We start from the raw sequence: 27997 nt of genomic DNA, 5'->3' as shown, positions 1-27997 counted from the left end.
AGGCATTACTCTTCATAGAAACACTAAGTAAAATGTTTCATGGCATTGTGGTCTTCAACAAAAAAGTAATTCTCTGTTGTTTCATTTCTCTGACAGGGGATACAATCTGCCTTTTAATGGTCAGCCAATGCAGAGGAAAATCCACATATCAAATCTTAGACACAAAGACAGCAACCATCACAGAACTTCCTGTTGTTACACATTTGCCCACAACGAGGTAAATGCTGTTGTTGTAGAGCAGATGCAGACAGTGGCAGAGTTTTGGCGACATTTGCATCATCAACCTAGAAAGTCACCTTACCTCCAGTAAAGCCTCTTTGTTTTTATCATTCATTTCTTTGCTTTCATTCTTCCCTTTGTTTGACAGGTAGAAATTCTGATTAAGACACAAAAGAAATTGATGTTCATTATAAAGTACAAGTAACTAGATCACTACAAACCCATTCAACAGTTACTCAGTCTTTCAATACTGAGTACCTAAGCCGGCAGATGCAAGAGGCAGATGCTTACGGACTTACAGAAAACTTTAAACACAGCTGCCTGCTCATGAGTTTTAATTCTTTATTTTGAATATAATTCAAAAGTAATGCAAAATTACTTTTGCCTATGCATATACAGCCTCAGAATTTTAAAAACATTGACCTTTTTTGGCTGTTTTTCTGGATCAAAGGGTTTGATTTTATCATTCAAATTTTCACTGCTTCCTGTATTATTACAGGCAATCGAGAACATAACATTTTATTGCATGCTGATATACAATGAATACAATGCAAAAGGCTAGAAAGCATTTTTCCTAACAACCCAACTTGGTAATTTGCACACTTCATATCTGGCACTCCGAATATAACTCAGATCTTAATTTTTAACAGAAGTGCTTGTATGCCAAAGCCTTTATCCAAAGTTACTTCATGCTTTTAAACCCCTGCTCATGCTCTGCAAAGTACTTCTATGCAGTGAAGAAGATATTAAAAAATCTAGAAGAAATCAGAAGAAATGCTCACCACGGTACCTTGGCATATGTACTCCAGCCTACTGAAACACAAAGCCTACACTTTGAAATGACTCTCTGCTTATGTGACAGAGGGCTGTGAAGTTGCAGCTGCTCTCAGAGGACCCAATGCCTGTCTGTCCCTGCAAAGTAGGAAGCACAGTGCCTCATGCACACAGATACCAGTAAAAATAAATTCACCCACTGTTAAACAGCAAAAACAATTTTGCATCCATCTGCATTGTACAGATGGACAAAAGGACAGTATTTGGACATATGTGCAGGTTCAGGCAGTGGGACGGTAGCTCAGGAGCTTGAACTTGTGTAGACCTTGTGTACCTGAGCATGTGCAGTGGCTTTGCTCAACAGCAAGCTATGCCACGCATCAGGTATCATTCGGATCCACGGGCTTCAGGCCAGAATGATAACACTCAAAGTTCTTGTGTTTTATCACTTTCCAAACAAAAGTACATGCAGAAGAGGAGCTTGGGTTTGGAAAATACGTGATGCATGGGACAGTCTTACTGATTTACCTGGAATTAGTAAAAAAGCTAAGTTTGCAGAACAAAGGGCATAAAACAAACACACACCATTGTCTAGGAAATAGACAAAATCATAAAACCCCGACAAATTTTGAAAGCTATCTACTTAAAAATTACTCCTAATTCTGTAATACTTCAGCAATTCTGTAGGCATAAAACTAAGAGTTTATCTGATTTTTCCTCTCTCTCCATTTTTCCTATCTCAAGGCTATGAGAATATGGCAACATACTTACATGCCTAGAACTTCACAACAACTAAACTGCAACACAAATGCAAACATTACCAAAAGACAAATGAGAAGTGTGTACATTACTCTGTTGCTACAGTGTAAGAAAGAAATAAAAAAGCAGCAAATCTGCCCTGCCAGCATACCACGTTTACAGCAATGAGGTTTATCTGAAGTGAAACCCTGCTCTCTCACACAACCACATCTTCTTTTTCAAGCAGTGCTGTGGAACAGCTGTCTGCCAGAACGCAAGCCTCATAGCAGATGGTTTTTGGAGGGGCACCAGGAGAGGAAGGGGAAGAGGTGTGGAGAATCTCAGGAACAGTTCTTTAAAAACTGCTTTCTTAAAAGTTCACATTTAGTCAGACAGGGGACATCAGAAACACAGCCACCTGCAATTTGGCCTATGCTGATGCCATGTCTGTGGTATGAACATAAGAAAAGAAACTCGAACATTCAATACAATAGATAGTTACGCTAAGAAATTACAGCAATGTTTTTCTCTAGGATATGCAGCAGCAGCACATAACTGGCTCCAGACTGCCTGGGCACATTTTTAGTCCATGGATGAAGGTAAGCAAACACTAGGGACCACAGCCTCATGACTACATCTGAAGACAGTATTCATAGTGGAAAAAACCCAAAACAGCTCAAAACAAAACCTGCTTGAAAGTGTGTTCTCAGTACAACCCATACAGCGATGCCTGCCTATGCAGTCCAAAACCATAGGTCTGACTAAGTTGACAACGCTCCACTCATCCCACTGGAAAAAAAGATACTGTTCTGAGCAGCTGTAGCCAAGTCCTCTGTACATATGCAACAGCCCTTCTTGACAGGGAGCACCACCACAGCACTGCTGGCTTGATGTTGGCACACCCACTTTTGCATTGATGAAGGTATGAAGAAAAACCTCAGCAGGCACTGTTAGGCTTGGTGGGCCTCTAGACTTCGGAATGGATTTGGAAAGTAGAGGGACATGCAAGCTGTAAGCCGCTTTCTTCTATAGATCATTATAAAGACATAGTACAACTCCTAAAATATATAATGAAGTTTTATCAAGGTAAGTACACCTTATCACTGTCTCAACAAGGCTTGGCTCATCAGCTTTCCTACCAGTGGGGAGAGCATTCATCTGGCTCAGTAAGCCTTCGCTGCACTGATAATAAGAAAACAAAGCTCCTCTGATTACAACTGATTCACACTCAGGCATCTGGCATTTATTTAGCAGAAACACAGACCACCCTGTACTGACATAATCAATGGTAAAGAGAGAAAGTTTGTAATGATATGCTTGCTGGATCTCTAACAATGCAGCTTTTTCATTAGGGAAACAGGGCTCTGTCACCTAAACCAATGTTACATAAATGTACACTGTCATCTTTCACCTGCCAACACACATTTCATTTATTACTGATTACCTCCTTTATGTCTCTGCCCTGAAACCTGGAAGTACGTGGTACTACTTACTTGTCAGTGGCTAAAAACCTGGGGAGCAGACTGTACACTGTACTTGTATTATCGCTGTGTGGTCTCCTATATTTGATCAGAAGCATTCATCCCATAGGAGGCAAACCACATGTGTCCACACGAGGTCATTCCAAGTCCAGTAGTCAAAGGTCACGATAAAAGGCAAGCTCTTTCCTGTTTGAGGACACCACTGGGAAACACGTTTGGTTTGGGATGTCAGGTCATTAACGGGACAAGATGTGGCTACAAGGCAGCTCTCTGCATCTCTCTACAGATTTGGGAATTAACTATTTTTTGTGTTCAAAAGACAGTGTCTTTCTCTTGATAGAGCGCTGAGCTTACTTAACAGGATGGATTCACCCTCTTGGGCCGATAACATAAGAAAGCAAACATAAAGGGTTATTTGAACAAACAAAACAAAGTATGCTGGCACACTATGTCATTGGGCTTGCTTTGTTTGCACTGTTTGGGTTATTTACTCCAGAGATGAGCAGTCGAGTGTTTTTGCTGAATTATCTCCTATGCCTACACACCCCAGACCAGCTGAAGCTGACAAAGGCAGTTGCTCTCCCAAGCCATTCTGACTCAGACTAATGCAGAGCTACCATGACAGTTTTGGCATGCACTGCTAGCCAGGTATGACAACCTTGAGAGACATTACACCAGCATTTCCTGCTGTGCTTACACAGGACAGTGGCAAAACTAGCTGATGACCCACCTATGGCTTTACATTAGCAGGAAATTCCATGTGCACAAAAGAAAATACTGTAAAGATTTTATAGCCAGCTTAAGTTAATTTTGTGCTTTGTACTGTAAAGTACCACTGGTCCATGCATACAACCTTTCCGCTTAGGGATACACCCATCTCCTTTTGTGTGGAAAGGTAGGTAAAAAAATTCAGGCTGCATCTCTCTCCACTGTATAAGCCTCAAAGAGTGGAAGACAGAAGGTGTTTTCAATAGCTTCAAGGAACATCTCTAGTAGCATGTAAGCTAACCAAACTTGGATCACGGTAGAAACAGTAGCCTTAACTACTACACTGCCAAACTCTGATCGGTGTTCCATGTCTCTACATTTGTAAAAAAGAATTTCCTAAATGAAACAGCAAATCTCTCATACCTTTCATCTTTTTTAAGCACAGCCCCATCCAAGCTGGAATGAAGCAGCTACTTGTCAGTATATAGCAAAAAATAGGTGTTCAAGGCAGCATTCCTCCCTCTGCTTCCCCTGCCGCTTAGGTTGTATTTTTGCTTTCAAGTTATTGAAACTGTTTTTCCAGAAGATCTGCAAGGTCCGCAACAGCACAGATCAGACAGTGTGCAGCAAACAAGGCAGCTGCTCCATACTCATTACTATCTTCTTTGTGCAATAAGCTCCCTGTTTATGCTCATCCAAACTGCGCCCAGAATGAGGCAAGAACTGGCCAGCTCACACCCCATTTCAGCCCGTTGCAACTGCATACTGAATGCAGCACGGTTTGTGCAGAAGAACTAAAACAGAACACAGTCATATCTGCAACACATATCATGTGTCCCCTAAAAAAAAAAGAACATTAAAAATATCAGAAGATACCTATAATTGCTCTGAAGATCACAAATGTAAATAAATAAATGAAGCTAAAGGCAAGGCTCTTTTGAAGCCTCAAAAAATTGATTTTCAACTCGGTTTACTTGATTTTACAATGTTTGAAGAAATCACTATAGCTGACTTTTCATGGCTTGAGGATGATGGTCTTCATCATCAAAGAGGGGGGAACACAGAACACATGAAAGACATACATAAGCTAGGATGCAGCTAACAGCAAAACACTTAATAGGCTGATTAAAAGTCACCTGCAAAATAGTTCAAACGTGTAAAGACTGTTTCTGTGTTACAGTCCCAAGGCAGAAAAAGAGAAATATTTTCTGAAGTAGCATCTTCTACTTGAAACTATACCATGGTCTGAGATACAGTAATAGAGAGAGAAATTAAAATTACTAAACAGTGGGAGTACAGTGAAAAACGCTTCCCTTTTCTCACTTCTATTTATTTGCGCATTTGCCAGCACAGTCAATAATCAGAATCCCTGTCATTCTTCTTCATTTCCTTCACCAGCTAACAGTGGAGACAAAAGAAAAACCTTGATTCATAACAGTGGCCAAAGTGGTGAAAAACAAAAGTATCACCTGGTGGATACTAGCCCAATTTCACTGACTTCAAAATAAATATTCAAGCATGAAACTCACTGTAGCTGTCATGTTATGAAAGACATTACAAATTCTTACTCTACCGCTTTCCCACACTGTTTAGTATTCTTGCTTTTTGGAAGAAATAAAATGTCAATTCCGTGTATGGGTTCACCATTGTTGGGCACAGCTCTTGCTTTTGGCTTACATATGAGGGAGCAGAAGCATGAAGTACTCACTGTACAGATTTTCATTAATTTTCATAAATACTGTCCAAAAATAATAACAAACAAAAAATTCCACATGCATGTGGTGTCACCTGCACTATTTGAATTTATCCTGTCTGCTTGTATCAGCAGAAAATCAAAATCCATGTAATCAAAAATCAAATATAGTGTTCTAAAAGAGTGACCAGCATTCCATCAAGAGTTTAGATTCAGCTGCCCCTTACAAATAACCCTGTTTAAATGAAGCAAAAGCATTTTCTACATTTTTGGGGTCTCTTTTAGCTGAGAATTATTCTTTGAGGTTTTTGAAAGGGAGTGTTGAGACCTGACAACCTTTCCTTTCAAGAGTTAAGCACAGCATCGCTCAACCGCATGACAAAGCATCACCTTTCCTACGTTATAAAGCTTTTCTTTATTTGCACATGTACCAATATGTATTTTTGTGTCACTCTTTAGTCATAGACTTGTAACGCTCCATCTCTGTAGGTGAGTCACTGATGCCATTCATGGAACGGTCTTTTGCTCTGAGGTCCCTGCAGGGCAAATTATACCACAGTGAGGAAAGGGCAAAGATGTGCCTGTCTTCGTGAAATGAGGGACACCTGAGGATTTTGCAGATGCTTTTTCTATATTGTATTCCAAATACTTAAAAAAATTGTTTTCAGAAAAAAAGCTGCAGAAAAATATTAGAGAATACTGCATGACAAGAATGACAATCTTCAAAAAAAGCCACTGGCATTAGGTGAGCAGCATGTTGCTAGCACAGACATAGAGGATAAATCCTGCATTTCAAAACATCTGTTCCTCCTTAGAAAATGAAACACGTTTCATTAATTGTTGTTTAATCTATACCAGGTATATTACTAGTTCACAGAAAGAAACAATGAATATTGGCACATAGAGGTCCACTTGTTTTAGCAATGTGTCTGGACACCTTTATAATAAGATTTTTTAAAAGCATTTAATTGTGGCAAACCTCTGTAATGAAAATTTTGTATCACTAATTTGTCTAAGAATAAATTGTAGGCACCTGGTCACCTTTGGAATTTGCCTCTTTTTTTCCAGAAAAATATCTGCAAGTTACAAAACTCTGAGATCTCCACAGACAGCTCCCAACAGAATGAGCACTAAATAGGACCAACAAGAAATCCAGCTGCGTTAACACCACTGGCTATGTCAAAAAAAGCATTCTGCAATTTCTGTACTCACAAAACGAGTTTACAAGACAATCTTGACTGAGCTAGGAGAAGGAGGCTGAATATACTGAGAATACAGCATCAGAGTGCTGGATTTCAGTTTCCCATTGGTTACACCATAATTTCTGTAAGTAGTTAGTTAGGTAATCATACACCCTGCCCCCCACTAACTCAGATATGACTGTACTATTCTGCCTGTCTCACAATGTTTGAATTTACTAAGCCTGACAGATGGTTAGACTTTATTACTGGCTAAGTATTTCAATACTGTGATAGCTGCAACTCATCCAGTTTCCTTTGGCTGTTCATTTTAGAGCTTATCACAGAGGGGCTGAAGCTCAAGGACTGCAGACATGTCCAGATCAAGTTCAGCATGTCCCAAGATGGGAGGACAGAGCTACACTCTTATTCTGGTTTTGGTTTAGGTCATGTTTATTTCTAAAGTTCATTGCAATCAAAATGCCCAGAATCTTCACCAAAGATTTACTTCGTATGGGAGGTTCATAGCCTTGACCTAAGCCACTTGCCCAAATAACACTAGTAATGTACGAATCAAATGTACAATCAAACCTCTGCTGCTAGGTATGTTTATGTGCATTAGAAAGTATGACATCTTGAGCCATCGTGTATGTTTTACTTCCAAACTTGGTTTTGCCGTTTCATATTAAAAATCAACATCAATCCATGTACACTGCAGGATAAGTTTTCTTTCCCTGACTGTGCATACTTGTTATGTCAAAGAAGGAAACTTCCTCTCTGCAGGTTTTATTTGAAACACTGTCTCATTCTAAAAAAAAAAAAAAACTTCCTAGTGACCAGCTTGGTGAGATTTGCTGCCAAATTATATATTCAACTCATTTTTTCGGCAATGTTGCATTGCTCATTTTTCTCTTGCTGCCCTCAGGAACAAACCAAATGCTCAGTGAGCTAACACCGCTGAGAAGGGGAAAAGATCTAGTACCCCAGAATCCATCAATTGCATGTGCTAGGGTGCTTGTAAATATGGTTTTGACCACAGATCACAAGAAGTAAACGATTTATGTATACACCTATCCTGAATGCAGTTCAGTGTGCAGACCCTTTTTTTACAAAGTTAGCGTGCACAAGTCACTGTTCACCCAATTCTTCTCCCCGGTCTAAATGAAATCCAGATAGAACTCTCGGTAGTACTCAGTTTACTCTTTAGGAAGTTTCACATACAACTGGCAAAAACTGGACCTTCAAGGAAATGTTGATTTTCACCAGTTAGAAATAGTGGAGAAACTATAGCAATGACAAAGGCCAGGTTTTTACAGCTGTGCCATCTCACCCCAGTTCTGACCTGTGCCTAAGCAACAGTTTGTACCAGTGGAGAACTACATGCTTCATTTTTTTATCACTGCAGACAGGACTTTAAAATAGTATCAGAAAAAACCAGAAAGCACTTATTTTCACATCTTTGCATTTAACATTCTGCATTTTTTTTTGTTGAAGGTACAATTTTTGCTTTCTCTAATTCCAAACTGTCAGAGCTGAAAGCAAATTAATAATTCAATAGGCAGCATACATACTAAATGACATAATTTTAGACTCTAATCCAAATACCATGTTAGCTTACCTGGGGATTTTTAAATAAAGCATATTTTTCACTTTTTTCCAAAAACAGAATCTTATTCTCAGTGTCTCGTGTCCAGTCTGATAACACTTCAACAACATTTTCATGGTCTTCAAAAAACCTTTCTGGAGAGACAGAAAAGGTAATGTAAGACACTCAAACTTTCTCTCCCCTCTCCTGAGGCTGCAGAAATTCCTATGTAAGAATGTAATCATTATCTGATGTTCGCTCAGAGCTGGACAGCCCAATACTCTTTTCCACTGCACAGAAGGGAGCAAAAGCACATGAAAATAGTGGCATGTGGAAGGGCAGATCAGCTACAGAAGATGCCTTATGTAGCTCTGGCATGCTCCTGGATTCCTCCTGCATCTCTGTGCTGTTGCCTGAAGATTGCAAAGGATGGAAACAGTGACCCACTAGAAGTAGATGGTTACGCCCATGTCTCTCAATGGCTTTCTGCTTTTGTTCTTTAAGGTTTGTAGTATGTTTGGGGGAGGATATATATTCACTTTGGTTACTAAATTGAAATAAATAGCAAAAACTTATTTCCTTTTATTTTTACTTATTAGAACGAATGAAAAATTGCTTTTTGTCAGCAGGAAGGATTCTATGCACTGAAAGTAAAATGTTTTGTTTCAAGCAAAAGAAATAGCAAACCAGAGGAAATAGGAAAACAGACTGAGAACTGATGTGAAGATACACTGTTTCACCCAGCATCTCTGTAGTTAAAAACCTCACCAGAGATGTGGGAGACCTAGTGTTAGTTCTCTCCCTTCCTGAGCTGATCTGAATGCAGATCCTCCACCCAGAAAAGCCACAGGGTGTCCTGAGGTTAGGTAGCTCTGATCTCTTCTTCTGCAGTTTCACATGTATAAAGTAGCTGAACAGTCACATAAAACCCCCTTTGGAAGGGAAAGGAATTGAGCATAATTTGACAGGTAATTCTGGAAGGACACAAACTGTATTTTTGTACAAATTCAGTGTTGGGGCAGGGAATTCACCTAGCTCCAGTTTTTAGTATGATTTTGGCAGTTCCCTGGAAATAGCTGTACTCCCATTTCAGTGGTCTGTGGTGATCACATCTTTCAATGGCCTACGCTGTCCTAGCATAAGAGGACATGACAGAGCATACATTTTGTAGGCTTTCTTTAACACTTGTAACTTTTGATGAGGTTTCAGTATGTACCATCAAAACTAAATTTTGTGAATTAATTAAATTCACAAAATGAGATTAGCTTCAGGGCCGGTTCACATGTACACAGGAACTTTTAACAACACAAGCAACATAACACTTTTCATTTAGCGACTGATACTTCTGCAATGCACTGGAAATATAAAACCCAAGTAACAGTTTGAAGGGTAAACAGTATCTTATAGTCCAGGATAGCCACAAAACAATTCTCAGGTCATAACACTAGTTATTTAACCCTAATTTTTGCCACATATACTTTTGTTTGCTCATTTCCAGTACCAGGCTTTTGTTGTATAAAAGGTACAATCTTACCATCCTCAAGAGGGTCTTTTTTTATAATTATTGCTACAAAAAAAGGTCAAATCTGGATGCCTATTATAAGGCAATACTCTTTACTGCAAAATACATGCTGGTATGTACAGCCTAGTGTTATATCACCATCTCTCTACTGAGATTATTTGTAATATTTAACATGCAATTAATCAAAAACTGTAGTTTACTTTATTCGCAATGATCATCTTTCAAAATAACAGTATATACAAGATATTCTGTCAAGGATCTTCTGATATAAAACTAGCTTGGACTTTCAGTTCATCCTGAAATATCTGCTGCTCAGATTTGCTTCTTAAAGTAAACATAATTTTATTCTCTTGAATACTAACATGGAAAGCAGGCAGAAAGGGAAAGGGCAGGAAAGCCTGTCTTCTAAGCATGATGATAGTAATAGAACTATCTAGAACTGCCAAGAAGTGTACTGACAAGAGTAAAGAATAGTTCACATTGTTTTGATTTTGAACAAAATTAACTGCCTGTTGCTGCGCACTGGAAGCAGAAGAAAGAGTATGTACCATTCTATCCATATCAAAATTCCCTTCTGCAAACAAAATGGCTCCATTCCCCGATGATTTAGACCTGGTGATAGACCTCTGTATTAGGGGTTCATAGACTTTTCTTTTTTCCTGAACCAACTACTGATTCATTTTCTTTGCTACTTTTCTTCTGTTCTGGCTTTTAAAATAGTTTTATTCATTATGAGAGTAATTCCTTACTATACCAATACCCTAACCATAGCACAAAGCACCTGGCATTAGCTGGGACTAAAGTAACACAAGTAATTTTTACTTAAAAAAATAATTTCTAACCATTAACCCCATTGTTTGTAGCATATGGTCTCCCTGATGCCTTCAGTTTTAATTGTGTGATGGGGAATTCAAAATGTCTATCCAGATTATGAAAAAACACAGGTACATTCTTTTTAATGATTATGGGGATTTGGAAAAAAAAATTGTTTATATGCTGTCATCCTAATGCTCTGAAATGTTTGTCCAAGTCACATTAGAGCAGAGGGAGCAACTTTCCAAGACAAGAAAACACTTTAAAACTATTTAAAGTGCAACTTGTGACATATCTAGGGTCTAATGAAATTTCCAGTCTTTCCTTAGTTAAGATAAGCCAGCACAAAAGAATGCAGCAACATTGCTTCATGTATCATCTTAATGGAGTAGAAAGAACAGGCTGGCAGTTAATATCTCTGCCATTCTTACAAGCAGATGAGTATCTCCTTGCTCATGAGCAGTCAAGGTTTTTCCAGGTATTTTTATATTTCTTTGTTTTAGTTTAGCAGGATGATTATTCCTGGGGCTCTTTTGAAGTGCTATATTGATATTTAACTTTCTTTATGCTTTTTTACATCTCTGCTAGGAGTCTGTAAACTGAGACTGCTAAAGGCTGTTTGACAATTTCCCATTTCTCTAGGTCAAATGCAACCCTGGAAGAACGTTATGGTGATTTTCCTTTTCCTTTTGATGAGAATACCTTTGCAGCCTGGACAACAAAAAGATTCTGAAATAAATCACAATTAGAGAATACTCCGTTCTTAATCAGGCCTTGAGGCCTTTTTGAAACAAAACTTGTTAAGTTGCACCAAACAATACATAAATTTTGCACAGCTGTTTCCTAGGGACCTGGAGACCAGGTTAGTTACTTCCTAAATCATAAAGTACCACCAGCAGAGCTGCAGCCTCATCAGAGGGCAATATCCTGTTCACAACTACACTTAAGAAAATGACCATCAGCAGTGAAAAGCATTAGAAATGGCTGAAATGCTTCTCAGTCTTGTTTAATTACAACATTTGTTTGGCCAGTATGTAACAGCCTGCTGACAGCACTTCAGTACTGCATTCTCTCTTCAAAGAGCAGAGTTGAGTACTGGTGTGTTTGGGTCTGTCACTGCCTTGACAAACATAGTGAAATTCATATGGCCCCTTCATTTTGTGTAAAACGGAATAATGGAAATGGTGGTGGGCAAGGAGCCTTCTGCAACTTGCAGAACAGATGAATGGAAGTCTCACTTCTACAGCAAGAATGGCCAAGTACATTCCTGCAGCATCCCTCAGCTTAAAGACTGCGACATTCCAACACCAGTGAACACATGGGCAGGAGAAATGTTATTAATTATCTTTTCAAGATTACCAATAGCATAGGATGCACCATATCTATTTGCTATATGCTCTGTCACTATGCCACTTACCAATTTGCAGCTCTGGGTACATTTCATACAGACACCAGTCGACGTTGCAGTCGCAATGGGTCTTCTCAAAGAGATTGTCTAAAACATCCCGTGTCACCTGACGCTCATCCACCATTAGTGACTTTGTGCTGTTATCGTACATGTGCACCTTGACAACAAGCTGAGTACAGAGTCACAGAAGAGTCAGTTAATTTCAGAAGCAACTAAAAGGCTAGTCTGAATCTGCTAAAACAGATAAGAAAGATTAAGGCTGAAGGTTATTACTGATTCAAAGGCACCCTGTCCCACGGGAGGTGAGGGAATATAACAGCTTGGAAGCTTTCACATTATATTGCCACCAAAATAAAGACCTTTCTCAGAACAGGAAATTGAACCTTGTCCTGTGCATGACTTTCAGAAAAGGTGAAATTGCTACAGAGAAAAAGCAGAAATTAATCTCTTCTCTAAATCTACTAGATGTGCAATTAAGGAAAATGCTTGATAGGGAAACCAAGTACAAAAGGACAGATTGTCCTTAATGCAAGCTAGAAATGCAGAGTTTAGTTTTAAATGAGAAAAAGAATGGAAGAGTATTGCCATGCCAAGAGACTAACCTGAAATCAGGTTGTACTGAGATGGACAGCAGTCTAACACCCATCAATAAGCAAACAGATGAGTTACTTATATTGACCAAATTAACCTAAGACACCCATTATTTCTTCATATTGTGAAGTATTTGTTAAACAAGAAACAGTGTGTAACTTTTTTCAGAGAGGAACAATGCAAGAAAATGCTCAAGTACATAAAATGTGATAAAGAACTGCAAATATATCATAAGGCAAGTACTTAAAATGCTTCATTAATACTGAAAACAGAAGAAAAACTGTCTGCAGGATCTGCACATGGAAACTGGAACTAAACCAGTGAGCTGGGAGGACTTCTCCATAGTCTTGTTTAAATAGCTCCTTATTTTAAAATGTGTGCATAAGCAGCTTTCGTACAATAGAGACAATCTCTGTTAAAGATCATGTAAAAGCAGAGTGTGATGATCCCCAAGAGAAAACCTATACTATCTCTGAAAAGTAAAAGCAAATGTAACAAAAAAATGTGAACTTGCTTTGATTCCAACCCTTGTAAGTATCTTCCTCACTAAAATAAGCAACTGAGATGTAGGGCAGATTATAGAGAAAAAGAAACGTTGTACATGCATACTCTACAACATGTCTGGGGAAAAAACGGTATTCTGAGTTGACTGCTCAGAAACATGCAGGCAGCTTCAATCTTCACAGAATCACAGAATGGCTGAGATTGGAAGGCACCTCTAGAGGTCATCTGGTCCAACCCCTTGCTCAAGCAGGGCCACCTAGAGCCCATTGTCCAGGACCCTGTCCAGATGGTTTTTGAGTACCTCCAAGGAGGGAGACTCCACAACCTCCATGGGAAACCTGTGCCAGTGCTCAGCCACCCTCACAGTAAAAAAGTGTTTCCTGATGTTCAGATAGAATCTCCCGAGTTCACTTTGTGCCAACTGGCTCTGGTCCTGTCACTGAGCACCACTGAAAAGAGCCTGGCTCCATCCTCTTTGCACCCTCTGTTCAGGTATTTCTATAGATTGACAAGATCCCTCCAGAGCATAGATTGACAAGATCCCTCCAGAGCCTTCTCTTCTCTAGGCTATACAGTCCCAGCTGTGTGAGCTTTTCCTCATAGGAGAGATGCTCCAGTTCCTTAACCATCTTCATGGCCCTTTATTCATTGGGATGCAACTCTCTTAAGCTTGGAGGAGGTGATCCTTGAATATTAAACAGGTTTCTTGGGCCCCTCTTCTCTCCCAGGCCTTATCCCAGGGGAGTCTTCCAAGCAGATCTTTGAAGAAGCCAAACTCTGCTCTCCTGAAGTCCAGGGCTGTGAGCTTGCTTTTCACTGACCTCCCTGGCTTCTGCCCTCTACTTTCAGTAGAAGAGAGAGACCATTTTTCTTGACAATTATTTAGTCAATTTAGAATTCAATGATGACATAGTAATTTCATTATAGTGATACAGCCACAGGAGATTAAGCCTTACTTCTACCCTATGGTTCCAAATATTTAGGGTGGGGGAAAAAAATGGAGGGGGGGGGGGAAAGCTTCAAAATAAATGTTTCCTCCCAAAGGAGAATTGCTAACACAAGGAAAAGAGGGTGACCAATGAGCAGTCATAAGTTTAGTTATAGAGCTTTCCAAAGACAACATTGGTGAAATCCTCCCAACACATTCTCTCAGAAGTAGCATTTGTACATGAACGTAAAGTGTTCTGTGGGAACCACCTCAAGTCTGGACACCCTGAAATTTATTGGAAACTTCAATTCTTCTTGGAAGCCCTGCAGGCTCTGATCTCCAGCACTTCTCATCTCCCATTTGAGCAAGACTGAAAGGTCATGACTTTTCTTCTTCACATACATTTTTCAGAGTTACTGAACATCTGCAGCTTCTGTTGAGTTCAGCTGGAACACTAGCTTAGGATGAGTCGGCGTAATTACGTGACACACTACAGCACTGTGCAGACACTGGCTGGAAGCTTTCTAATTTGTTGGTCTAATATAATTTCTGTTATCCTTGTATATTACTACACTGCTGTGAAAGGTTTTAGCAAGAACATCCTCGTTAATTTAATTGTGATTAGCTAAGTCCACATCCACTGTAGAAGAAAAGTTTAACACTTCTGGAATCAGCACAGCATAAGTAAGCAACATTTTTAGGTACATTCCACTTTCTCTAAAGCAGCCTATCAGAACAGTGGGCTTTGCCCCAACATTGGAAAAAATAAAAAAAGAGGCAGAGCCTTCCAAGTTCTCTTAAAATTAAGTCCCTCAGAGGCAGCATTGTCCCAGAGGCTTCTCTTCAGGAGGATGACAAGACAGGTCCACAGAATATCTTTAGATGTTCAAGTTACAGACAAAATATGAAAAAGCCTACTGATTTTAGTAGGAATTTTATTATTGAGAAGAATGATAACAGATACTTTGCTGATAGCTCTTATGGTAGCATTTCACTATTTTAACGCTCACCTTTTTAACTTTGGCTTCCTTCAGTTTCTCCAATGCAAGTTTAATCTTGTCAGCTTTAGCCTTTGCCTCTTGTTCTTCCTGAAAAGACAGAAGATATTTGGTATACTTAAGTAAGGCCAGCAATTTATGTTTACTTGAAATTAGTTGTTTCTTATCATTTATATCCAGAATATAAGGCTTGTCACAGGAAACTTCATAGTTACAGAGAATCCCCAGCTTTCCTTGAGCTAACATCGTCCAGCCAAAGCTTTGATTTACAAGTCCAGTGCTTCTTTTTGTTGCCCAGTCACACAGCTCTTACATGGTCTGGTCCTCAAATGCTACAGGAATGCCTGAAAACTGGACTCTTCTATGTTTCCATATGGGTTACAACTGATACAAAAGAGAAGATGAAGGAAGATCTAGCCTGAAGGAAACAGCAGTGGATGCAGCTGCTTGGATGAAAAATGGCCTCTCAATAGGGTTAGGATCTTACTGAAAACTTGGTTTGCGATTATGCCACTTACAGTTTTACACTTCCTGTTAAGTACATTAGTTTGCTTTCATTCTTTCATTTGCCACATATAAGCTCTTACTGCATTCATACTTACTGAAAGGAATACCTCCTTAAACTGGATTATGTCATGGCTTTTTATTCTAGTAATGGACCTATTCATATTAACACACACACAGTTGGATCTAACTCAAGTTCAGCTTGTAATTGCTGAATGCCCCAGTAAGATTCCTAAAAATCTCAGTATCACCTGGCTCTTCCTTTACAAAGTAGTTGTATCAATATCATGCCTCCCTCTTATTATCAGTGAAGTTTGTTATCCAAGGAGACTGTGGATCCCCAGCTGCTGAGAGTTTTAGGCACGCATACCAGATACCAACGCCTACTATTTCCTCTGAGACTGGTGTATAGACTGTGACTGTTTCTTTTTGCCATCTATCTTTGAGTAGTCTCCCCAGTAACATACAAAGTTGGAAAAGTACGTTTTGGACAGCAATTAACTTGTTCCTGGGGCTGTCTTAAACTGTTAGTACTACTGGAGGTTTCTGATTCTTTCCAACTTTAAATCCATGCTCCCCCTATTGAAAACGGTCTTGTCTTTGCTTTCTTGCCTCTTTGATGATTTTTACTGTCCCTGTTGCTCATTCTCACTTTCACAGTTCCCTTTGTTTTAAAGGGGTAGGATTTTGTGCTATGGTACTCACAGGCACACCCAACTTCCAGGCAATGACTATGGAAAAAAGTTCCTGCCCTGCTTCCACACAAGATTTTTCACTGTGTTACCTTCAACCTCCATTTTCTACCTTAATATCATAATTTTAGTGATCTTTGGACAAAGGGAAACCCAGGACGGCTATAACTCATGGGAGATGCACTTGCAAGAAACTAGGCCTAACTAATATAACTAACATTGCCACCACTCCCTTCTTAGAGAGATATCACAGAATCATAGCAAATAAAGAGCTAAGAATGTTACCATATTATTCCCAAGCTTTGAGGCAGATTCAACCATAACTAAAGTACTCCTGACTGACATCCCTCCCACTGAACTGAAGATCTTTTGTTTTATCACTGTTTCCCCTGGATACTAGCATCCTTTAGGATGTCAAAAATACAAGGTGAGGTGTGCAACCTGAAAGCGATGGCTTTAACCATGTTTGCTGTTGTCAAATTCTCCACTATAAATCCCAGGCAACTGGTTAAAAAACGTCTTTTTTTTCCTCCACAGGTATGGAACTTTGCATTGCTGCAGCTGAGAGATGCTTAACTTTGAGAATACAAAAAGAGCTTCTGTAGTTGAACAGAAGCTCTTGGACAAAAGTGGCTTTTGCAGTAAGGCTGACTGTTCTATGGAGGGAAGACCACGCGGCCTCTCACACTATGGCCCTCCCCTTACCATATCACAGAATCACAGAATCACTAGGTTGGAAAGGACCTTCAAGATCATCAAGTCCAACCATTAATCCAGCGCCACCATGTTCCCTAAACCATGTCCTGAAGTGCCACATCCACACGTTTTTTGAACACTTCCAGAGATGGCGACTCCACCACCTCCCTGGGCAGCCTGTTCCAATGCCTGACCACTCTCCCAGTGAAGAAATTTTTCCTAATATCCAATCTAAACCTCCCCTGGTGCAACTTGAGGCCATTTCCTCTTGTCCTATCGCTAGTTACTTGGGAGAAGAGACCAACACCCTCATCGCCACAACCCCCTTTCAGGTAGTTGTAGAGAGCCATAAGGTCTCCCCTCAGCCTCCTCTTCTCCAGACTGAACAACCCCAGTTCCCTCAGCCGCTCCCCATAAGACTTGTGCTCCAGACCCCTCACCAGTTTCGTTGCCCTTCTCTGGACACGCTCTAGCACCTCAACATCCTTCTTGTAGTGAGGGGCGCAAAACTGAACACAGGATTCAAAGTGCGGCCTCACCAGTGCCGAGTACAGGGGCACGATCACTTCCCTACTCCTGCTGGACACACTATTTCTGATACAGGCCAGGACGCTGTTGGCCGCCTTGGCTACCTGGGCACACTGCCGACTCATGTTCAGCCGGCTGTCAACCAGCACCCCCAGGTCCCTTTCCGCCGGGCTGCTCTCTAGCCACTCCTCCCCAAGCCTGTAGTGTTGCATGGGCTTGTTGTGGCCAAAGTGCAGGACCCTGCACTTGGCCTTATTAAACCTCATACAGTTGACCTCTGCCCATCGATCCAGCCTGTCCAGATCCCTCTGCAGAGCCCTCCTACCCTCCACCAGATCAACACTCCCACCCAGCTTGGTGTCATCTGCAAATTTACTGAGGGAGCACTCAATTCCCTCATCCAGATCATCTATAAAGATATTGAACAAGACCGGCCCCAGAACTGAGCCCTGGGGAACACCGCGTGTGACCGGCCGCCAGCCGGATTTAACATCGTTCACCACAACTCTCTGGGCTCAGCCATCCAGCCAGTTCCTCACCCAGCGAAGAGTAAACCTGTCTAAGCCACGAGCCGCCAGTTTCTCCAGGAGAATGCTGTGGGAGACGCTGTCAAACGCTTTACTGAAGTCCAGGTAGACAGCATCCACAGTCTTTCCCTCATCCACTAGGCGGGTCACCTGGTCATAGAAGGAGATCTCAAAACACTTCTCTGCAGGAAGCAGGAAAAGCATCGTAACCAAAGTGGTTGAGTGTGGTGTGGGCAGGCTTTCTGCTGAAAGTTTTAGGCAAGTATAACTCAGGCTTCACTTGCATGCAACCTGTGTTGAACAGAGTTTCACACATTGTACAAATCTGTGCAACAGAGCTCTACCTGAGAGCCTTCATGTTTTCATAACCTCTGTCTCTCTTAATGTAGAAAAAGGAAATAATGAGAAGTAAATAAGCTATCAGATGCAAAATTTTAGCAGTGTTAAAGAAATGCTTTGACAGGCTGAAAGATTTGTTTTCCCACTACAGTATCACCACCACGTTTTCTGGCTCTTCAAATGGAAGCACATAAAAGTAATCTTGATAATATAATAGAAAATGTAGAAGCCTTATTTAGTATAAAGACAGTTTTAAAAAGAAACATCAGAGTTGATAGAAACTTATCAAACAGCCCTATGCTTCCCTGAAAGAAAGGCTGTACTTCTTAATTTTGGCACACTTAAGGGTTAGAGAATAGAGTCTTAGTATCACAGGTGCATTGAGAATAATTAACACTATTCTTATTTGACTACAGACAACCAGAAGTGTTAAACAAAATGTCAGCCTTGACTGGCTCAAGAACCACTGACCGAGAATCCTGGCTAACAGGAACATGAATTTTGATGAAACAAAATACATTCCATTCACAGCTGCATTTCATTCACAGTTGCATTTCATTTTACTAAGTAGAAATGCCACATCAAAGCAAATACTAAGACAGTAAATTCTAATTTGAAATCAATTCTTTTGATATTAATTTTAAATGGTTATTACCTCCATCATTCACAGTGCAACTTGTGTAATAGCTCTGTAGGCAATTTTGTGGACAGTAAGTCACACAATGGGTATCCTATCAGTATTTGAATACAACCTGTATCAGAAAATGAAGGAAGGGCTGCAGGAGAAAGCAGAACTAGTGCTTTAATGAGGAAATCAACTACTGCAGACAGATTCTTTAGAAATGCCTCTACCTCCTGTTCCCATCCTTCTCTGTCCTCTTGCTGCATCTGGAAAGAGACTTGAAAATACTGCTAGAAATTTAACTAGGCACACAATCTCAGAGGAACATTTTAATTGGGGGAGACAGAAGTGACTTCCAGCTACATTTTTGCACACAGAATTCCAGTTGTGTTTAGCAACTATATCCTCTTTTCACTCTGAAATCTTATTTGACTCTTAGGTAATTCAGAATGCCAGATAATAGAGAATTAGCTCAGTACAAGACTCAAGGGAAGGAACTGTGCAGCACTGTTGATATTCAGTGAGCTTTAGAATATAGCATCATAAAAGCACTGGTTGGAAGAGAGATCTGGAGGTCCGTAGTCTGGGTCACTGCCCAAAGCAGGACTGTCACCAACACTAGATCAGATCAGCCATGATTTTGCCTGGCAAAGTTTGGAAAAACTCCAAAGAAAGAGAATCTGTGATCTCTCTGGGCCACCTGTTCCAATGCTACACCACCACCTGAAAAGGAGGTGGTTTTCCTAATGTCCTGTTCAAAACTACAAAGATACAACACGTAGCTCTTGCCTCTTGTTATGTGACTTAACACTGCCATGGAAGAATTTGGCTCCACCAGCTTTGTAGTTACCCTTCTGGTATTTTTAGATTGTCATTAGATCACTCCCCAGCCTCCTCTGTCAGGCTAAGCAAACTCAGCTCCCTCAGCCTATCTTCACTGGCCCCTGATCACTCCATGCTCCTCGGCCATCCCAGTAGCTGTCTGCTGACACTCTCCAGCATCTCCACATCCAGAATGGGGTGCAATATTCCAGGTGCGGCTTCACCAGTTCCAAGAGAAAATAACGGCTCCCTCAGTCTGTTGGCCATGCTCCTCCCAACACAGGCCAGTTTCCCATACTGAGATAACCTTACAGTCATGGTTCTTACTCAATGTGGCACCCACCAAGATGCCATCTCCTTTTCAGCAGGGCTGCTGCTCAGCCTGTCACCTCCCAAACTGTACAAATGCATGGGGTTAACCCACCCCAGTTGCAGGACCTTGTACGTAGCTGGATTTCTGAGGGTTTTAGTGGCCCAGTCCTCATGTTTCTCAAGGTCCACCTGCATTGAAGTTCTGTCATTCATCCCGTCAGCCAGTGCACTTAATTAGAAACATCTTCAGCATATCTGCAAATTATTTTTTATGTCTTCATTCACATCACAGATGAAAATGTTAAAGAATACAAGCCCCAGTGTTGATCCCACTTGTTACCAGCCAGCAAACCATTGATTACTACCCCTTGAGTCTGGCAGTTTAGCCAGTCTCAGCCCACCTAACCGGCTACCTTTCCAGACCGTACTTCCTCAGCTTCCAAACCAGACTATTTAGAAGCTTGGTACTTCCTTAAAGGTCATGAGTCTAAATCAAGATGGGGACACATTTGTAGGACAATGGACAGAACTTATCTTGATAGCATCTTTTCTATATCAATTATACTAGTTAAATAAAAGACTTGAGCTTCTGAAGCCATCTAGCTGCTGGTTTTGCAAATGTTCATATTCCTTTAAGATAGTAAGTTAAATATTATCTTTGAGATACAGAAAAATGGCGACATTCCTCCCATGTTTACAACTTTCACTCTTCAAAAAGCACTAAAAGGTCCCACACACCAAATGAAGCTTCATCCACTGAATCACTTTTTGTATAATCAGAAAGGTCCTCTTCCCACCAAATCTTCCATTCCTTTTGCTAAATACGTTTGCTGTATGATGCTAAACACAGAGGCAGCAGTGATGTTGAGGTGATTCATACTCAGTTTGTGTGGGCTTTTAAACTGCAATGAATTGCCCATGATTTTAAGCAAAAGTGACCGGTACAGTTCTACATGGGCTGATAGAGCACTTTTCATGTTCCCTAAAATCCTTCCATTCCCTGAATGTAAACATCTCCTCTCTGTCATAGTCACTATGCATATGAATACTGAAAGAGATATTTTTAGATCTTTCATGATTTCAGATTCATGGGTTTTGGGCTGCATCACTCTTCTAATGCATGCTGCGACAGGGCAGAATTCTTACGTTATCTCCCTTTCCACAACTTCATGCCAAAGAAATGAGCTTCTAATGGTTCTACTGGAAATATGTTTAATTTCAGTTGCTAAAACAGATCTGCAAAAAACTCAAACGTGGAAGAGGTTGTTATAAGTCTGAAATCTTAGTGTGCAAGTAAGCCAATTGTTTATACATTGCACCTACTGGTAACTTTGGCACCTCCTAAGTAAAGAGCATTTGTCTCATAATGCAGATGGTCTTCATTACTTTCTTTCAAAGACAAGACCAAAAGAAGCAGAGTGATGCTCTGTTGGGATTAGAACAGGCACTTCTTTTGCTCAGCCTTGCACCCAGTCTCCTAACAAATGTTGAGTTTTACATAACTGAAGAGTTTTTCCTATTGTTAGGCCAGGGATGGATCAGGGAAACATCCACAGAACCATCTCATCAGTACCAGCAGCACACACTGCAAAGAACAAACACAGTAACATCTTCACAAAATGGTGGGATCTTTGACTGTGCTTTGCACTGATGTCAAAGCCAAGCTCTCTATGAGAAGTTATTAACTAATTAGTTAGCTTATTAAAAAAAATCAGTGACAAGTTTTGTGTTACAGCAAACCATTTGCAATGATTTATGCCTGTCTTGGGCTATAAAAATGATGATTACAAAGGCAAAGGAATGGACAATAGGTCAAGGAACAGGCAGAAATTGCTACGCCCACAATAATAGAAAACTCTCACTCCACAGTTCACACATGCTTCATCACTGCAGAACCTTCGCAAGATGTTTCTACCTGGGACATCCACTGTTGTTCCAATGCCAAATACCACATGCAAAATTACAAGAACTATTGAACGCTTAGAACAAGATTCCATCCAGGCTCACCTGGGTGAGTGGCTCAGGAGGAGGTGGTGGTGGTGGTGGTGGAAGGTCTAAATCAGGGTCTGGAGGTGGAGGGGGCAAGTCATCCCCAAACTGTCTGGTAATGGTTACATAGGGACTTGCTTTAGAATAAACGTCACTATCCAAGCCTGTTGAAGGCTGCTTGACCGTACTTTGCTGGTTGCCAGAAGTAGTTTTCTGGGCTTGTAAAGTTCTCTGTTCAACATCATTTATGTCTGCTACAAGATCAGCCATTAAAGCATCCAGGTCTTTGTCCTCTAAGGCACTTAGGGATTCTGTAAAGAAAACCACAAAATGTGTCAGAGTGAGTGCAATGCAAAACACTATGTTTCCAGTTCAGTGGAGATTAAATTGCAGAAGGCATGTTTACAGTAAGATATAAGGGTTATGGGAAAGGAAACAACATTTTAAATGGGTTCAAGAAAACAAATGTGTTTTAGGACTAGCCATTAATCTGGTCATACTGAAGTTCAGAGTACAAGGAACTCTATGAATACAAATTAAACAGGACAGGAAGCTTCACTGGCCCTGATCCAGCAAGGTTTCTGGGCACATGCTTTGTGATATGGATGGAAGAAATTCCATTAGCTCCCATTAGTTTACTTACTTACCTTAAATTAAGTACATACATAAAGGCTTAACAGGTTTTAGTGTAGCACACAACAAACCGTGTATACTGAGGTCTAGACCAAGAATATCTTCATATATTACTACTATTCTACAACTCCAAAATTAACATGAAGCAGAATCAGAAAGTTCTAAGACACACAAAATTGTATGGTATCATTTGTGGCACACCAGGAATTGTGTTAGCAACATCTGTGACATACCTCATGTAATATGTAGGGTTTTGAGGATTAAGCAAAAGAACAAGCAAGACAGTCTTTTTCAAAAGCATCTTATGAACCAGATAGAGATACTGTAAGTTTTGCTTTCTGCCTTCTACACTGTCAGAGTGTAAGATAAAATCCTATACTGGAAGTTCATATGCAATTTCTTCTTTGGTTGTTTGAACTAGCTATGGTACAAGAGATCCTGTGGAATAACATCCTGTAGGATGATTTAACTTTCTAGAAGAGAAAGATTCTTTAACAACCAACATATTCAGTGGTTTAAATCTCTTTGAAAAGTCTAGTTTAAAAAAAAAATAAATCAGAAATTCGGAAAGATTAAGTGGGATTTTGGAAACGGATGGAGAGCGCTGAACTAGATACTCAAAAATGCTAATATAGTCCAACAAAGAATAGATCATTCATCAGACTAAGTGTGAACATGTCACCAGAATGTCTCTGTTTACTCTGCTTTACCTGTTATGCTAATAGAGTATTTTCATAAGCTTTTCTTTTCAGTGGGGAAAGGTGGCTTATGATCTCTTCTATTTATATACCTCTACCTACTTGCTGGTAGAGGCATCATGTAGCTTAATAATGAACTGATTCTGGGTTAAAACCAACTCAGGCAAATGAAAACAACTACCCCCCAGTAAAAAGAAAAAAACCATAAACAAAACCAAAGGTAGCATTCTTTTTTTTTTTTACACTTGGATAAATTAGCTCATTTGGTTTGTCACACAGGCTCAACAAGCAGCTGTACATGCAAAAATGACAGTGCAAACCAGAATGAGAATAAGCAATGTAAAGTGGAAGCAGTTGAAGCTGGAACTTCCACTGGACAAAAATGCTTATGCAGTTCTGACCTCACACTGAGGAACTCCGTCTTCTATTAAGTTAAACCTTTACATTAAATAGGTTGCATTTTAGAAAGTAATTTGGGGGACTTCTCACTTTTGTTTTCCTCTACATTCAGACATTTTTAAAAGTCTGACTCCTATATAAAACTAAGCAATGTCTCTTTAAAAAAAATTTGGCCCATTTGAAGTTTCCTAAATTGAGACACACAAATATACCTCCCACTCCAGCAAAACATTTGGTTTTGTTTTGGGGTTTGTTTGTTTGTTTGTTTTATCAAGGGTGTTTGAAGTTTTTCTTCTTATTTGTTGCTGTGAGGTATTTTAAATAAGCATAAAAAGCATGAAAGAGTCCATTCAGCTACTTACCATTTAAATCTTTAAAGCCAACTGTAAAGCTAAATTCATTGTTGGACACTTTGGGGGAGGGAGGTTGTACAGTCTCCACTCCTAAACTCTGTAAGGTAGAAGAAAAAAACAGGTGTCTGATGACATAACAATTTATTACAGACATGAACATTTGTAAATCAATTACCTGAATTTTTCTAACGAAATCGATTCTTCTTCAAGGAACCTGCTAGTTTCTGGGATTATGCCTAAACTAAATAGGTTATGGTAAACTAAATAGGGCCAGGTTCAAGCACCGTCTCACAGTCATGCCAAGGGTTTAATGGTTTGCATGCAATACAATGTTTACCTATGCCAACTGCAACTCTTGTCAGGCAACACAAGAGTGATGTGGGGAACAGCAGAGGGTAGGGCCGTTTCTAATAGGGACAGTGGACAAAACCAGACTGATTTTTAGGTTTTAATGGTTTTTCTGAAGCGGGCTGAGGGGAAGGTGTTGAAAGAGTTTAGCTGTGTACACATTTGAGCTACATAGTGCCATTTGCTCTAGAGTGCTTTATTTACTAATATAAATGTAACTTAACTGTTGTTTTCTCATGCCATTTGCAAAAAAAAAAAAATAATCCAAGCACAACAAATGAAACACGCTGCCGTTTGCAACATAAACTGCAAATCTGCACAGTTAAATAGAGAATTCTTAGTTTGTGGCTTGTTGTTTAGGAAGCAAGCAGAGAACTAATGCTTCACAAGTTAGGAAAAGAGTGTACAGTGGAGAAAAAAGATAAATTCTCCCTTCCACAGTGAGGAAGGTGACAGCTCTAATAAGCAAACACTGTAGACAAGACTGGGAGGAATTTCAAGGGTCTGTCTAGACCATGCACCTGTCCTAAGGCAGGGCAGTTATACCTGGGTCATACCTGAAAAACGTATACCTAACCTGATTTAAAAAGCTTCCTATTAGATAAATTCTGTATCACCTCTGGCGATCTGTTGCACTGCTTCACTATCAAGATCACTAATCCTGACATCAAACCTTGCTTGTGACGCTCAACCTAAACTTCCTTTCCTGCAGCTGAGGACCATTCCCTGTTGTCCCACTCTCTGTGGACACGAGGAACGACATATTTCTTTATGCTCAGATGCTGCCTTTGGTGTATTTTAAGATTTTTATCAGTCTCCTCTTCTCTAGACTAAATAACCCCTGTGCAATCTTTTTTTTATAGGTCATGTTTCTTTCATGATTCTGATTGCTTTCCTCCAGGTTTTCTCCAGTCATCCCTCCTTCTCCTCAAAGTGCAGTGCTAACACTGGATACAGTTTCCCTGTTGAGAACTTACCAATGCTGTGCAGAATGGAAGGATTACTTTGTATATCCTACAAGCTATACCCTTGTTTATACACCCCTGTGAGATGTTTGTCTACTGGTGCTCATACTCAATTTGTACCAGAGGCATTTACATTTCTTACAGTTGCCTGAAACTGAGGCATTTTCCATGAAAATTAATGCAAATGTTTTTCTTGGCAGGTCTTTTCACCTATTTCCCACCCAGAACATCTTGGTTTCTTCTGAAGTTATACAGAGCTGGAAACCAAAGCAGTGATAGTTTTAAACATTGTTTCTGTGTTAATACTCACTCTCATAAAAATAGACATGGTATAAATAGGGGAAGAGTGAGAAATGAAGCACATAAGATAGTTTTACAGTGCCCAATAATAAAAGAGAAAAAGGGAGGGCACAAAATGTATTGATGAAACAGACTGTAAGGCCATAAAGGAAATATTTCCATTACTAATCTAGCAAGAAAACGCAACATCTCATAATGACCATAATAGTGCGGGGAAAAAAAAAGAAAGTACATGCAAAGGGAAATTAAAGAGAAAACAATAAAAATGCTAAGAAAAAGTTTAAAATTAAGTAAATAGAAATAGAAGAAAAGCCCAATTCTGAATTTGCATTTATTTTTCAGCCTTGTTTTGCAATGTGGAGGCATCTCTGTGTGCTTCCATCACTTACGCTTACTTGAGGAACAGACAAACAGGTGAAAAAGGGTGAAAAACTATCTATAGTCCCATTTTGGAAATTAAGAGTGTAAAGGAATTAACAGATGCAAGTTGCTTAACTGAAAGTCTTCAGGCTTTCAGACATGCCTGTCTCCTCCTCCCATACAATGTTGAGGTAAGAGGTGACGCCAGCACTTTAGAGAGGAGGAGGAGAAGTCTGACTCTATCCTAGAAACACTTCTCATCCCATCCAGTACTGCACTCATGAGGGGAGAGAGAAGAGGCTCACTCACTCACTCACTCTCTTCCCCTCGCCTGCACTGGTAACAGTGCTGTGTCCAATCTGAGGAGGTAAAATTAATCACAAGCAGTCTTTTTACTAATTTTCAAGGCATAATAATGAAATTAAATTACCCTAAAATCCCCGTCTTTATATACACATATATATAAAAAATAAATATGCATGGTTATAAAAAGCCCTTAAAAAGCAGAAAGGCTACCAAGGGGCAAAGTATTGTGATTTGACAGCTGAGAAAGCCATGTGAAGTCTTCGCTTCCACACAGTTTAAGCACAATTCCTATTCTGTGGCTCAGAATTATTGGTATTTAATTTGGCAAGCACTGGGATTCACAAAGAAGAATAACCCCTCAGAACAGAGGCTTGTAAGCAAACTCACACAGAATCCAAGATGACAGCTCAAGTGCTTTCAAGCATGCATTTATTAAAATACAACAAATTTATTGACTTTGTGGAGTTGTTTTAGAAACAAAAATTCTCCTTTCATCAGGTTTTGCAGGATGTATTCCATGACTATAGGTTTAGAAATAGGCTTATGCTGTTTTACAGTTTCCCCTCAAGAGTGTATTCTGCACTGGCAATAAGGTCTCTATAATAAATTCTTATATGCCACCCTAGCTGTAACTTAGTATTTTGCCATATCTAAAGATTACTCTTATGCATATATTCAAAATGTTGCTTTCATTTCCAAAGTTTACATTTGACACTCAGGCTACATCCCACTTACCAAAGTACACAAAGTATTCATACCTGAAAATTCTGACTCAAACTCTTCCTGTTTTGACAGAATCTTTCAATTTCTTCGGACTGAGTCTAGCGGAATTTAAACTGCTTATTTGTTTTTTTGGAGAAAGTGTCTTTCATAAGCAGTTAGCTCTCTTTAATAATCTAGCCTGCACTGATATGACCTTATTCTTCAGGCCACGTGTTTTAAATGTCAAGCAAAGAAATTTAGCTGAAGGTTTTTCAGAATAATGTATCTATATTTATTCAGAGTGGAGGTACATGAAAAATGTAGAAAAGTTGCCTCTTTTCTCTAACACATAATAGCTATTTTTCTAATCTTGATGGAAAAAAAAGATTTATTTACCTGGGTCAGCATGTCCATCTCCCCAAGTAAATTGCTGAACATTTCATCTATATCATCACATGTTTGCTCCATCTGAAAGAAAAATATCCACAGACAAGGAATCACCACAAGTTCATTTCAAAGCCAGCAATGATGAAAAACAGAGGATATGCAATGTTATTTTATATTGTGTTCCCAGTTAACTTTAAAACAACTGTTCATGACTTGCAAAAACCTCCATCCATTGTTTAGGAATAACTACTAACAGATCAGAATCTCAATCCTGCATATGCTTAAACACACAGTTGGGCTCTACACTTATTAGGAGTTCCAAAACCCTCCCTGTATTATGTACATTTCATAGGAAGTCACTAGCTAATAAACCCT

The 27997-nt window shown here is 39.8% G+C and overlaps 1 protein-coding gene across 1 annotated transcript in view; it reads right to left on the bottom strand.

Moving 5' to 3' along the window:
• Positions 1–27703, bottom strand: part of APBB1IP (amyloid beta precursor protein binding family B member 1 interacting protein) — a gene marked incomplete at both ends in the record, with an annotated part of 53581 nt that extends 25878 nt beyond the window's left edge. Inside the window, 7 exons of the mRNA XM_082015548.1 lie at positions 302–376; positions 8410–8531; positions 12129–12288; positions 15153–15230; positions 22190–22482; positions 24264–24351; positions 27632–27703. Coding sequence (XP_081871674.1) covers positions 302–376; positions 8410–8531; positions 12129–12288; positions 15153–15230; positions 22190–22482; positions 24264–24351; positions 27632–27703 — 888 coding nt within the window. The remainder of the gene's footprint in view (positions 1–301; positions 377–8409; positions 8532–12128; positions 12289–15152; positions 15231–22189; positions 22483–24263; positions 24352–27631) is intronic.
• Positions 27704–27997: the final 294 nt, after the last annotated feature.

Source organism: Phaethon aethereus (assembly GCF_964289735.1).
Source record: "Phaethon aethereus genome assembly, chromosome: 2".
Classification (NCBI taxonomy): domain Eukaryota; kingdom Metazoa; phylum Chordata; class Aves; order Phaethontiformes; family Phaethontidae; genus Phaethon; species Phaethon aethereus.
Note: the sequence above shows the minus strand (reverse complement) of the source record. Positions and strands in the feature narration are given on the sequence as shown.